Source organism: Callithrix jacchus, chromosome 9 (assembly GCF_049354715.1).
Source record: "Callithrix jacchus isolate 240 chromosome 9, calJac240_pri, whole genome shotgun sequence".
In the NCBI taxonomy this organism is placed as follows: Eukaryota; Metazoa; Chordata; class Mammalia; order Primates; family Cebidae; genus Callithrix; species Callithrix jacchus.
This window is the reverse complement of record NC_133510.1, coordinates 126,655,516-126,666,911: the sequence shown is the minus strand read 5'-3', so window position 1 is coordinate 126,666,911 and position 11,396 is coordinate 126,655,516. Positions and strand designations below refer to the sequence as shown.

Genomic DNA, 11,396 nt, shown 5'->3' with positions numbered 1-11,396 from the left:
CTGAATGAGGGTGGAGGTGCATTTGCTCAAGAATGCTGACTGGTGGTGCAGACTGCCTTCTGCTATTAAGGCTTTGGACATTCTCCTTCGATTCACTTTTCTATGCCATATTTATTTCAATTCAGCAATTTATTCTGACCAGGTTAGTGTTCCTCCGCCCAGGACTCACAGAGGACTGTGATTAGGTCATCACCTCTTTTTGCCACATACTCAAGATGATCATTTCAAATAGATGGGAGAAAATCAAATTCTCTACTTCCAAATTAAATTTGAATACTACTAGCTCCTTACAAATGCCCTTCCGGCCAGGTGAAGTGGCTCATGCCTATAATCCCAGTACTTTGGGAAGTTGAGGCAGGTGGATCACTTGAGGTCAAGCGTTGGACACCAGGCCAGGAGTGGTGGCTTGCACCTGTAATCCCAGCACTTAGGGAGGCCAAGGCGGGTGGATCACTTGAGGTTAGGAGTTCAAGAATAAACTGACTAACATGGTGAAACCCCATCTCTACTAAAAATACAAAAAATAGTCAGGTGTGGTGGTGGGTGCCTATAATCCCAGCTACTTGGGAGGCTAAGACAGGAGAATCACTTGAATCAGGGAGGCAGAGGTTGCAGTGAGCCAAGATCACACCATTGCACTCCAGTATGGGCAACAAGAGTGAAACTCTATCTCAAAAGAAAAGAGTTGGAGATCAGCCTGACCCAACATGGTAAAACCCTGTCTCTACTGATGGGCGCAGTGGGTCACGCCTATAATCCCAGCTCTTTGGGAGGCTGAGGCGGGTGGATCACGAGGTCAGGAGATTGAGACCATCCTGGCTAACAAAGTGAAACCCTGTCTCTACTAAAAATATAAAAAATTAGCCAGACATGGTGGCATGTGCCTATAGTCCCAGCTACTCAGGAGGCTGAAGCAGGAGAGTTGCTTGAACTCAGAAAGCAGAAGTTGCAGTGAGCCAAGATCATGCCATTGCACTCCAGCCTGGCCGACAGAGTGAGACTTTGTCTCAAAAAAAAAAAAAAAAAACAATTAGCCAGGTATGGTGGTGTGTGCACCTGGGGTCCCGTAGGCCCAGCTACTCAGGAGGCTGAGGCAGAAGAATTGCTTGAACTGAGAGGTGTAGGTTGCAGTGAGCTATCGTACTACTGCACTCCAGCCTGAGCAACCCAGCGAGACTCTCTCTTTAAATAAAAAAAAAAAAGAAACTCTGTCTCTGCTAAAAATACAAAAATTAGCCAGGTGTGGTAGTGGGCGCCTATAATCCCAGTTACTTGGGAGGCTGAGGCAGGAGAATCACTTGAACCACGGAGGCAGAGGTTGTGGTGAACTAAGATCACACCATTGCACTCCAGCCGGGGCAACAAAAGTGAAACTCCCATCTCAAAAAAAAAAAAAAGAGTTGAAGATCAGCCTGACCAACATGGTGAAGCCCCATCTCTACTAAAAATACAAAATCAGCCGGGCCTGACAGAATATCCCAGTAATCCCAACTACTGGCGAGGCTGAGGCAAGAGAATCACTTGAACCCAGGAGGCAGAGGTTGCAGCGAGCCAAGATCGCGCCTTTGCACTCCAACCCTGTCAACAAAGTGAGACTCTGTGTCAAAAAAAAAAAGGAAAATGCCCCTTGTACAGATACCAGTAACTACAAAATTGCTTCTCGATCCTGTTAAATCACATATCCTTAGAACTATGTGAAGATGATAAATTCATAACATCAGCCTGAACCGGTTCCGGGTGGGAAAGAAAACTATTCCAAACCCCATGATCGTCAGTAGGTTTTATTCAACCATTAGACTTGCGCTGCATCAAAGACAACCACCTTCCACTCCCGTCCACTGTGTCCTCACTTTGGAGTCTGCTGTTGGGCCTCTACTTGCCTCGATCCTTCTTCTCCCTCCCCTTGACCCGGTCGTCTCTGAAATCCCTCTCTCTCTCCCAGTCATTTTCGGGCCACACCCTGGGCAGCTCTCTTTCTTGCCATCTCTTCTCCCGGCCCCTGTCATGGTCTCGATCCCTTGTCCTCGAGTCCCAGTGTCTTTCTCGAGATCGAGATCGCTCCCGCCTTTCCCGTTTTCCCTCTCTATAGAGGTCGTTTTTAACGACTGGCAAGTTAATAGGTTTTCGAAAAGGCCGGTCCCGTCCCCCAAATCTCAGTTGCCCAGACTCCTTTTTTCCTCCCAGACCGCCTCCAAGTCGCCGAGGGATCCACCCTTTGAGAGTCCTCTCCAGCTCATAGTCCACAAATATCTCATGTTGGTCAATAACCAGGCCGTCAGCATCTCGGTAAGCTTTGATCACGGCACGCTCCTCCTTGAATTCGATGAAGGCGTAGCCCTTTGAAAAGCCTGTGACCAAGTCCCTGACCAGCCGAAGCCGCCGGATGTCACCATAGCGGGAAAAGACTTCCTTTAATTTGTCCTCCTTGGTCTGCAAGTTTAGTCTGGTCACAAACAGGGTGAGGAGGGGATCTCCGATGACACCTTTGTTGGGGACATATCGTGCCAGCATTGCCCTCCAGACTGCGCGGTCATGTGGGTCTTCATCGGTGCCATCGATGCTACCTGCTTTGAGTGGATCATACTCCTTGGCGATGGGCACCCAATCGTTCATGTTCTAAGGATGATAACAGCAAGTATGGATGCAGCATCTACTCTGAGCCACTCATTCAACCCTTGCAACAACCCCATGAAACAGATACTACCAATCACTCCTTCTTGAAGATAGGAAAGGAAGGGAACACCCACAGAATAGGCTAAGTCCTCCCCACTAGTAAGTAGGGGAGACAGCATCAAAACTAGGCAGTCGTGCTCCAGAGAAGCCCTCACCCATTCCTGCAAATGCCCTCTCGGGAAGCAGAGGGTGGCATGCTTGGGTTTCATCCATACGTGCATCATCTGGCTCAACCACAGAAGGGCACTTACCACATTACAATGTGGCAGTGTGGATCAAAACTCAGACTTCCCTTTCAGAGCCTTTAAAATGATCACAGGAAAACTAGCCCAGGAACTGCTTGTGGAAAATGGCATTTTAAAAACTCTGCTACCAAGAATTTCAAACAAATACCAACATAGAGAATCATACAATAACCGTCTACAAACTTCTCACCTGGCTCAGCTAGAACCTCCACGTGCCTGCGGCCAGAATATTCTGCCCCCGGATAATTCTGAAACAAATTCTAGATCTCACATCATTCATAAATTTTTTACTATGCATCACTAAAAGATAAAGACTTTTTTAAAACTACAAGAGAAAATGAAGATTTGGATACACCATTTTGCAGTAAACAGATAACAAAGCTAAAGCTACATGACTCAGCAGCAGGTTATTTGGTTCAAAAGGAATATGGGATTTCTTCTCAGCTCCCTAGCTGATAATCTGGTTATGCTTGGCAGCATGAGAATTCACTGCAATGGTAATTTTTTTGCCCAGCAAGCACACTGTAGTTCTCATTCCTTCTGATACATAATTAATTCATGGGGATCTTTGCTGGAATAATAAAATGCTTACTAACATTTCAGACCCAGCTAATGCTTATGTGACCAACCTACAAAACTACAGAGCCAATGCTGAAATATGTTACTTACACACCTTGGCTGGCTGAGCATGGTGGCTCATGCCTGTAATCCTAGCACTTTAGGAAGCCCAGGTGAATAGATCACAAGGTCAGGAGGTGAAGACCAGTCTGGCCTAGTTGGTAAAACCCCGTCTCTACTAAAAATACAAAAATTAGCCAGGCCTGGTGGTGGGCGCCTGTAATCCCAGATACTCAAGAGTCTGAGGCAGAGAATTGCTTAGCAGGAGGCACAGGGTGCAGTGAACCAAGATCGTGCCACTTCACTCTAACCTGAGTGACAGAGCAAGATTCTGTGTCCAAAAAAAAAAAAAAATCCTTGGCTAAGGTCAGGCATGGCACAAGCCTATACCTGTAGCACTTTGGGAGGCCAAGGCTGGAGAATCACTTGAGTCTAGGAGTTCGAGACCAGCCATTCAATAAAAAAATAATAAAATAAAAAAGAACTTTGGGGCTGGGTGCAGTGGCTCATGGCTGTAATCCCAGCACTTTGAGAGGCCAAGACAGGCATATCATGAGGTCAGGAGATCGAGACCATCCTGACCAACATGCTGAAACCCCATCTCTACTAAAATGCAAAAAATTAGCTGGGTGTGGTGGTGCATGCCTGTAGTCCCAGCTACTCAGGAGGCTGAAGCAGGGGAATTGCTTGAACCCGGGTGGCAGAGGTTGCAGTGAACCAAGATTGTGCCACTGGATTCCAGCCTGGGGGACACAGTAAGGTTCTGTCTCAAAAAAATAAATAAATAGGCCGGGTGCGGTGGCTCACGCCTGTAATCCCAGCACTTTGGGAGGCTGAGGCGGGTGGATCACGAGGTCAAGAGATTGAGACCATCCTGGCCAACGTGGTGAAACCCCATCTCTACTAAAAAATATAAAAGTTAGCTGGGCGTGGTGGCGCATGCCTGTAGTCCCAGCTACTCGGGAGGCTGAGGCAGGAGAATTGCTTGAACCCAGGAGGCAGAAACTGCAGTGAGCCGTTATTGAGCCACTGCACTCCAGCCTGGCAACATAGCAAGACTCTGTCTCAAAAAAAAAAAAAAAGAAAATAAATAAATAAGTAAAAAGAAACTTAGCTGTGCATGGTGGCTCACACCTGTAATCTCAACTTGGGAGGCCAAGGCAGGAGGACTGCTTGAGGCCAGGAGTTCAAGACCAGTATGGGCAACATAGGGGGACCCTGTCTCTAAAAAAAATATTTTTTATTTAAAAAGATCTTAAACACAGGATGTGCACATGTACCCCAGAGCCCAAAGTATAATTAAAAAAAAAAAGATCTTAAAACTTAAAAACTAAAAACCAAGGCCAGGCATGGTAACTCATGCCTATAATCCCAGCACTTTGGGAGGCTGAGGCAGGTGGATCACCTGAGGTCAGGAATTTGAGACCAGTTGGCCAACATGGTGAAACTCCATCTCTACTAAAAATACAAAAATTAGTAGGGCATGGCAGCGTGTGCCTGTAGTCCCAGCTACTTGGGAGGCAGAGGCAGGAGAACTGCTTGAACCCAGGAGGCAGAGGCTGCAGTGAGCTGATCACGCCACTGCATTCCAGCCTGGGCAACAAAGCGAGGCTCTGTTTACACACACACACACACACACACACACACACACACACCAGGTCTTTCCTGGAGAAATTCCCAAAGGTTAATTTAAAAAAAAGCTGGCAGGTGCAGTAGCTCATTCATGCCTGTAATCTTAGCACTTTGGTAGCCCAAGGCATGCAGATTATGAGGTCAGGAGCTTGAGACCAGTCTGGCCAAGGAGTTTGAGACTAGTCTGGCCAACATGGTGAAACCCCGTTTCTGCTAAAAATACAAAAATTAGCTGGGTACAGTGACATGCATCTGTAGTCCCAGCTACTCATGATGTTGAGGCAGAAGAATCACTTGAACCCAGGAGGCAGAGGTTGCAGTGAGCCAAGACTATGCCACTGCACTCCAGCCTGGGCAACAGACTAAGTGAGACTCCGTCTCCAAAAAAAAAAAAAAAAAAGAAAAGAAAAATCTTGGCCCAGCACAGTGGTTCACACCTGAAATCCCAGTACTTTAGGAGGCCAGGAGCTCAGGAGTTCAGGAGTTGGAGACCAGCCCGGGCAACATATCAAGAGCTAAAATCTCTACTAAAATTAAAAAACATTAGTCAGTCATGGTAGTGCACACCTGTAGTCCCAGCTACTTGGGGGGCTGAGACAGGAGGATGGCTTGAGCCTTGGAAGTTGAAGCTGCAGTGAGCCCTGATCATGCCACTGTACTCCAGCCTGAGCAACAGAGTGAGATCCTGTCTCAAAACAAAAACAAAAAACAAAAAATCAGGTTTCTGTGAAATATGTACGGTAGTTCTCATTCCTCACAGCATCTTTCCATAATATTTATTAAAATATCTGTAACTCTTTTCCTCTTACTCAAATTTTCCTCAAGGATCTTTCTGCTTTATTTCTTCCTCAGTTGATGGGTTATATAGGAGGAGTGGTTACTTACTGGTGAACTGTGAATTTTTTTTTCCCTCAGTAAAGAAAACAAACACCTACAGAATAAAATCCAAAGTTGATGGCACTGCACTCAAGACCTCTCACCCTAGGCCAGGTGTGCTGGCTCATGCCTGAAATCCTAGCACTTTAGGAGGCCAAGACAGGAGGATCACTTGAGGTCAGGAGTTCAAGACCAGCCTGACCAACATGGTTGAAACCCTGTATCTACTAAGAATACAAAAAATTAGCTGGACATGGTGGTATGTGTCTATAATCCCAGCTACTCGGGAGACTGAGGTAGGAGAATGGCTTGAACCTGGGAGGCAAAGGTTGCAGTGAGCCAAGGCCATGCCACTGCACTCCAGCCTCTGCAACAGAGCAAGACTCTGTCTCAGAAGAAGGGGGAAAAAAAAAGACCTCTGACCCTCACTTAGTTTCTCACCATGTCCCATCATAAAACATATTCTTCCCAGCACTTTGGAAGGCCAAGGCAGGTGGATCATGAGGTCAGGAGTTTGAGACCAGTCTGGCCAAATAGTGTAACCCCGTCTCTGCTAAAAATACAAAAAATTAGCCAGGCACCTATAATCCCAGCTACTCAGGAGGCTGAGGCGGTAGAATCACGTGAACCTGGGAGGCGCAGGTTGCAGCAAGCCAAGATCGCACCATTGCACTCCAGCCCAGGCAACAGTGTGAGACTCCATCTCAAAAAAAAAAAAAATCTATTCTTTTTTATTTTTTCCTGATCCTTTCAACAGACACAAACCCTGTTTGTAAACTACACAGGCTTGCTCCTCCCTCCTTGAATGTGCCCTAATTCCCCAGCCCCATTCTTTCCCAGTACAATTTTTCTTTCTTTTTGGCCTCAACCATTTGTGCAAACATCTCAGTATGATTTCCTCTGCTGGGAATTTCCTCTCCCTTTCTGTTTCCCTCCCACCCACTTTCAAAAATTCTACTGCGCCTGTGAAGTCCAGCTTCAGCTCCCTCCACTATGAAGCAATTGTGTCTCTGCCACAGCTCGATGAACCTTCTTAAGTTCTGATCATGCTTTGCCCAACACACAGTAAACACTCTTCAGCGATACCTCCAGATCCTAGGATGCTTTCTGATAAATGCTGGGGAACTGAACCAACTTCAATTGAAAATCATAGAAATGACCAGGCGCAGTGGCTCATGCCTGTAATAAGAACACTTTGGGAGGCAGGGGTGGGCAGATCATGAGGTCAGGAGTTCATGACCAGCCTGCCCAACATAGTGAGACCCCATTTCTACTAAAAATACAAAAATTAGCTGGGCATGGTGGTGGGTGCCTGTAATCCCAGCTACTTGGGAGGCTGAGGCAGGAGAATCACTTAAACCCAGGAATGTCAGAGGTTGCAGTGAGCCGAGATCGTGCCACTGCACTCCAGCCTGGGTGACATAGCAAGACCCTGTCCCAAAAAAGAAGATCATAGAACTTTTTTTAGTCCAAATCAGGCAAACCTGATCATTTCATTGAGAATCAAGAAGCAGGACATTACACCGTTAACCACCACGTGGTAAAAGGAGGGCAATATTTCTGTCATCATCAACAAACAACTTTGCAGAGGCTGCCTCTCTGCTGTCAGTAAAGAATGAAAAATAGATGGAGTGACAGAAGGAGCACAGGATGAGAGGGAGACAATTTCAGCCCTAGTCTGGGCTTTGGCCCTAACTCAGTTTGTGTCTTCTCTCATGGCTAGAATTTCTCCATGTGTAAAAAAGAAGAGGCCGGGCATGGTGGTTCACACCTGTAATCCCAGCACTTTGAAAGGCTAAGACAGGAGGATCCCTTGGGCCCAGGAGTTCAAGATCAAGCCTCGGCAACATGGTGAGACCCTGTCATCTACTGAAAAAAAAAAAAAAAGGCCACCGGGCACAGTGGCTCAAGCCTGTAATCCCAGCACTTTGGGAGGCCAAGGTGGGTGGATCACAAGGTCAAGAGATCGAGACCATCCTGGTCAACATGGTGAAACCCCGTCTCTACTAAAAATACAAAAAATTAGCTGGGCGTGGTGGCACGTGCTTGTAATCCCAGCTACTCGGGAGGCTGAGACAGGAGAATTGCCTGAACCCAGGAGGCGGAGGTTGCAGTGAGCCAAGATCGCACCATTGCACTCCAGCCTGGGTAACAGGAGCGAAACTCCGTCTCAAAAAAAAAGGCCAAGGCAGGTGGCTCACACCTATAATCCAGCACTTTGGGAGGCCGAGGCAGGTAGATCATGAGGTCAGGAGTTTGAGACCAGCCTGGACAACATGGTGAAACTGCGTCTCTACTAAAGAGAATTCCTGTGCTGGTATTCTCTATAAAGAGCTCATTCTACTGGGCCTAAAATTCTTAGGAGTTTAATCTTACTCCCCCACCTCCATCACCTGGTGGCAGAATAAAGGACTATAATTATAGCTAAATTGCACTGAACATGTAGGAGGTGCCAACCACTGTACTAAGCTTTTTTTTTTGAGACTGGGTGTGGCTCTGTTGCCCAGGCTGGAGTACAGTGGCACAGTCATGAGGCAGCCTGAACCTCCTGGGCTCAAGCAATCTTCCCGCCCCAGCCTCGTGAGTACCTGGGATTACTCACTATGCGCCACCATACCTAGCTGTCTTTTTTGTTGTTTTTTTTGTTTTGTAGAGATGGGGTTTCACTATATCGCATAGGCTGGTCTTGAACTCCTGGGCTCAAGCTATCCTCCTGCCTCAGCCTCCCACTGGGATTACAGGTGTGAGCCACTGTACCCAGCCTGTAATAGCCTCTTAACTCCCTCACTTCTCAACAGTACCAGTACTTAGGAATAATATTATTATTACCATTTCAGATGAGAAAGGTCAGACACAAAACGGCAGTCTTTTGTCTCAAATCCTAAAGCTAAGAAGTAGACCAGTGGAGGAGTTAGAACCGGGGCAGTATGGACTCGAGATGGAGCTCTTCATCATTTCCTCTGATGCTTTTCATAAAATACAAGGCTTTGGAGATACAGATGGTTAAAAGAAACACATAACCTAGTATTCTGGGTGTCTGAGGCTGAGATCCACCCCTCCTCCACTGAAGGAAAAGAACCCCTCCCCATTCAACATTAAAAAGTCACAAAGGGCCAGGGGCGGTGGCTCACGCCTGTAATCCTAACACTTTGGGAGGCAGAGACGGGCAGATAATTTAAAGTCAGGAGTTTGAGGCCAACATTGTGAAACCCCGTCTCTATCCAAAATATAAAAATTAGCCAGGTGTGGTGGTGCACACCTGTAATCCCAGCTACTTGGGACACTGAGACAGAGAATCACTTGTACCTGGGAGGCAGAGGTTGCAGTAAGTGGAGATCACCCCACGACACTCAAGCTTGGGCAACAGAGAGAGACTCCATTTCAAATAAAAAAAGTCACAAGGGTCTACCAACTAAAACTGATATTATTGTACACAGACCTCCTGTTCAAAGCTTTAAGACTTCTTCAAATTAAAATGGAAGATAATTATAAAGGGGTAAGAATGGATTTTGTTCTCTCTCTCATCTGCATGCTTCTATAGATACTAACCGCTGGTTTCATTGTTTCTCAGTCTTTCTAGGTGCCCTTCCTCCCCTGCAGCATTAGGTTGAGATTTCCTACAACAATCTCCTTCGATTTTTACATTCTTTTTTTTTTGGTTGGTTGTTTTTTGAGACAAAGTCTCCCTCTGTCACCCAGGCTGGAGTGCAATGCCCAATCTTGGCTCACTGCAACCTGCGCCTCCCGGATTCAAGCTATTCTCCTGCCTCTGCCTCCGAATAGCTGGGATTACAGGTGCGCACCACCAAACCCGACTAATTTTGGTTTTTTTAGTAGAGAAAGGGTTTCACCATGTTGGCCGGGCTGGTCTCCAACTCCTGATCTCAGGTGACCCGCCTGCCTCAGCCTCCCAAAGTGCTGAAATTACAGGTGTGAACCACGGCACCCAGCCTCATTTTCTCACTTTATTCATCAACAGGAGATGAGAGCAGAAATGCAGAGTGGGGGTCAGGTGCGGGGTGGCTCACACCTGTAATCCCAGCACTTTGGGAGGCCGAGTCCGGTGGATCATTTGAGCTCAGTAAATGTTGAGCTTCAGGATTCTTATTGTGAAATGTAGCTAAATGTCACTTAACTAGGTTTTTGTTAAGATTAGATAATGTCTATGAAAATACTTTACAATTACAAATTACTATACAAATTTAGAAAAATTTTGGCCAGGCACGCAGTGGCCTGTAACACCAGCACTTTGAGAGGCCGAGGCGGGAGGATCGCTTGAGGCCAGAAATTCGAAACCAGCCTGGGCAACAAAGTGAGACCCCATTTCAACCAATCAATGAATTTTCTGGGCGTGGGGTCGCGCCTATGGTCCCAGGTACTTGGGAGGCTGAGACAGAAGAATCGCTTGACCCGGGATGTCGAGGCTGCAGTGAGCCAAGATCACGCCACTGCTCTATCCTGGGCGACTCCCTGTCTCTTGCGGAGGGGGCAGGGAGGGATTAAGCCTCTCCTTCCAGGGTCATCAGAGTAAGACTTTACCGCTCCTGCGGGAAGCAAAACCGAAGGCGGGACCCACAGAGCCCTCCAGGGCATGCGCAGTGGGCCTCGGAGGCAAACACGGAAGTCTCTATGGAAAAGCCCATCCTCCCCATCCAGCCTCCACCGTGCCCGCCGACCCTCAAGGCCGCTCCCCGCCCCTCTCCTTTTGTGGGGGCCGCAGGGAGGAAGGGGCCATCCTTCCAGCCCCGCCCTCGTCTCCGCTTCTGGCAACGCAACCCAGAATGTCGTCCCCTTTGCCAGGTTTCAACATGGCGGCCCACACAAGCGCGGGCACAGTGTCCAGGCCGCATTCCCTCTTCCTTCTCTCCAGCCTGACTCCCGCTCCCTCCGAGCCGCTTCCACTCACCTCAGCAAAGCTGGAGCTACCTTCCCACCGAGACGAGCGAGCGGCTGCAGGCGACGGCAGATTCTCCGCGCCGGCCGCGACCCGACCTTTACATTGGTAGCTGCAGATTCGCCGCCGACGCTAGTTTCCTGTTTGCTTTTCGTTTAAAACTTTATTCACGTGGCCAGGCGCGGTGGCTCACGCCTGCAATCCCAGCACTTCGGGAAGCCGGGGATGGCGAATCACGAGGTCAGGAGAGCGAGGCCATCCTGGCTATCACGGTGAAACCCCGTCTCTACTAAAAATACAAAAAATTAGCCCGGAGTGTTGGTGGTTGACTGTGGTCCCAGCTACTCGGGAGGCTGAGGCAGGAGAATCGCTTGAACCCTGGAGGCGGAGGTTGTAGGGAACCGAGATCGCGCCACTACATTCCAGCATGGCGACAGGCCCGTCTCAAAAAAAAAAAA

General features: G+C 47.9%; 1 protein-coding gene across 8 annotated transcripts; it reads right to left on the bottom strand.

The window, feature by feature from the left end:
• Positions 1 to 1,765: 1,765 nt before the first annotated feature.
• Positions 1,766 to 11,069, bottom strand: SNRNP35 (small nuclear ribonucleoprotein U11/U12 subunit 35). Of its 8 annotated transcripts, none has more exons than XM_054239077.2 (5): positions 10,951 to 11,069; positions 8,874 to 9,029; positions 5,736 to 5,853; positions 3,109 to 3,166; positions 1,766 to 2,616 (listed from the first exon to the last, which is right to left on the bottom strand). In XM_054239077.2, exon 5 carries the CDS (start codon positions 2,611 to 2,613, stop codon positions 1,873 to 1,875), a length of 741 nt encoding a protein of 246 aa, XP_054095052.1. In that variant the 5' UTR covers positions 2,614 to 2,616; positions 3,109 to 3,166; positions 5,736 to 5,853; positions 8,874 to 9,029; positions 10,951 to 11,069; the 3' UTR covers positions 1,766 to 1,872. The 8 variants fall into 8 exon arrangements, with proteins under 8 accessions (XP_054095052.1, XP_054095053.1, XP_009003110.1 ...); XM_054239078.2 differs by having other exon boundaries at positions 8,874 to 8,931; XM_009004862.5 differs by lacking the exon at positions 8,874 to 9,029 and adding an exon at positions 2,925 to 3,009.
• Between the last annotated feature and the right edge of the window lie 327 nt (positions 11,070 to 11,396).

Excerpts from the sequence above, each read along its gene's own strand:
- SNRNP35 (XM_054239077.2), bottom strand. The coding sequence starts at position 2,613 with ATGAACGATTGGGTGCCCATCGCCAAGGAGTATGATCCACTCAAAGCA.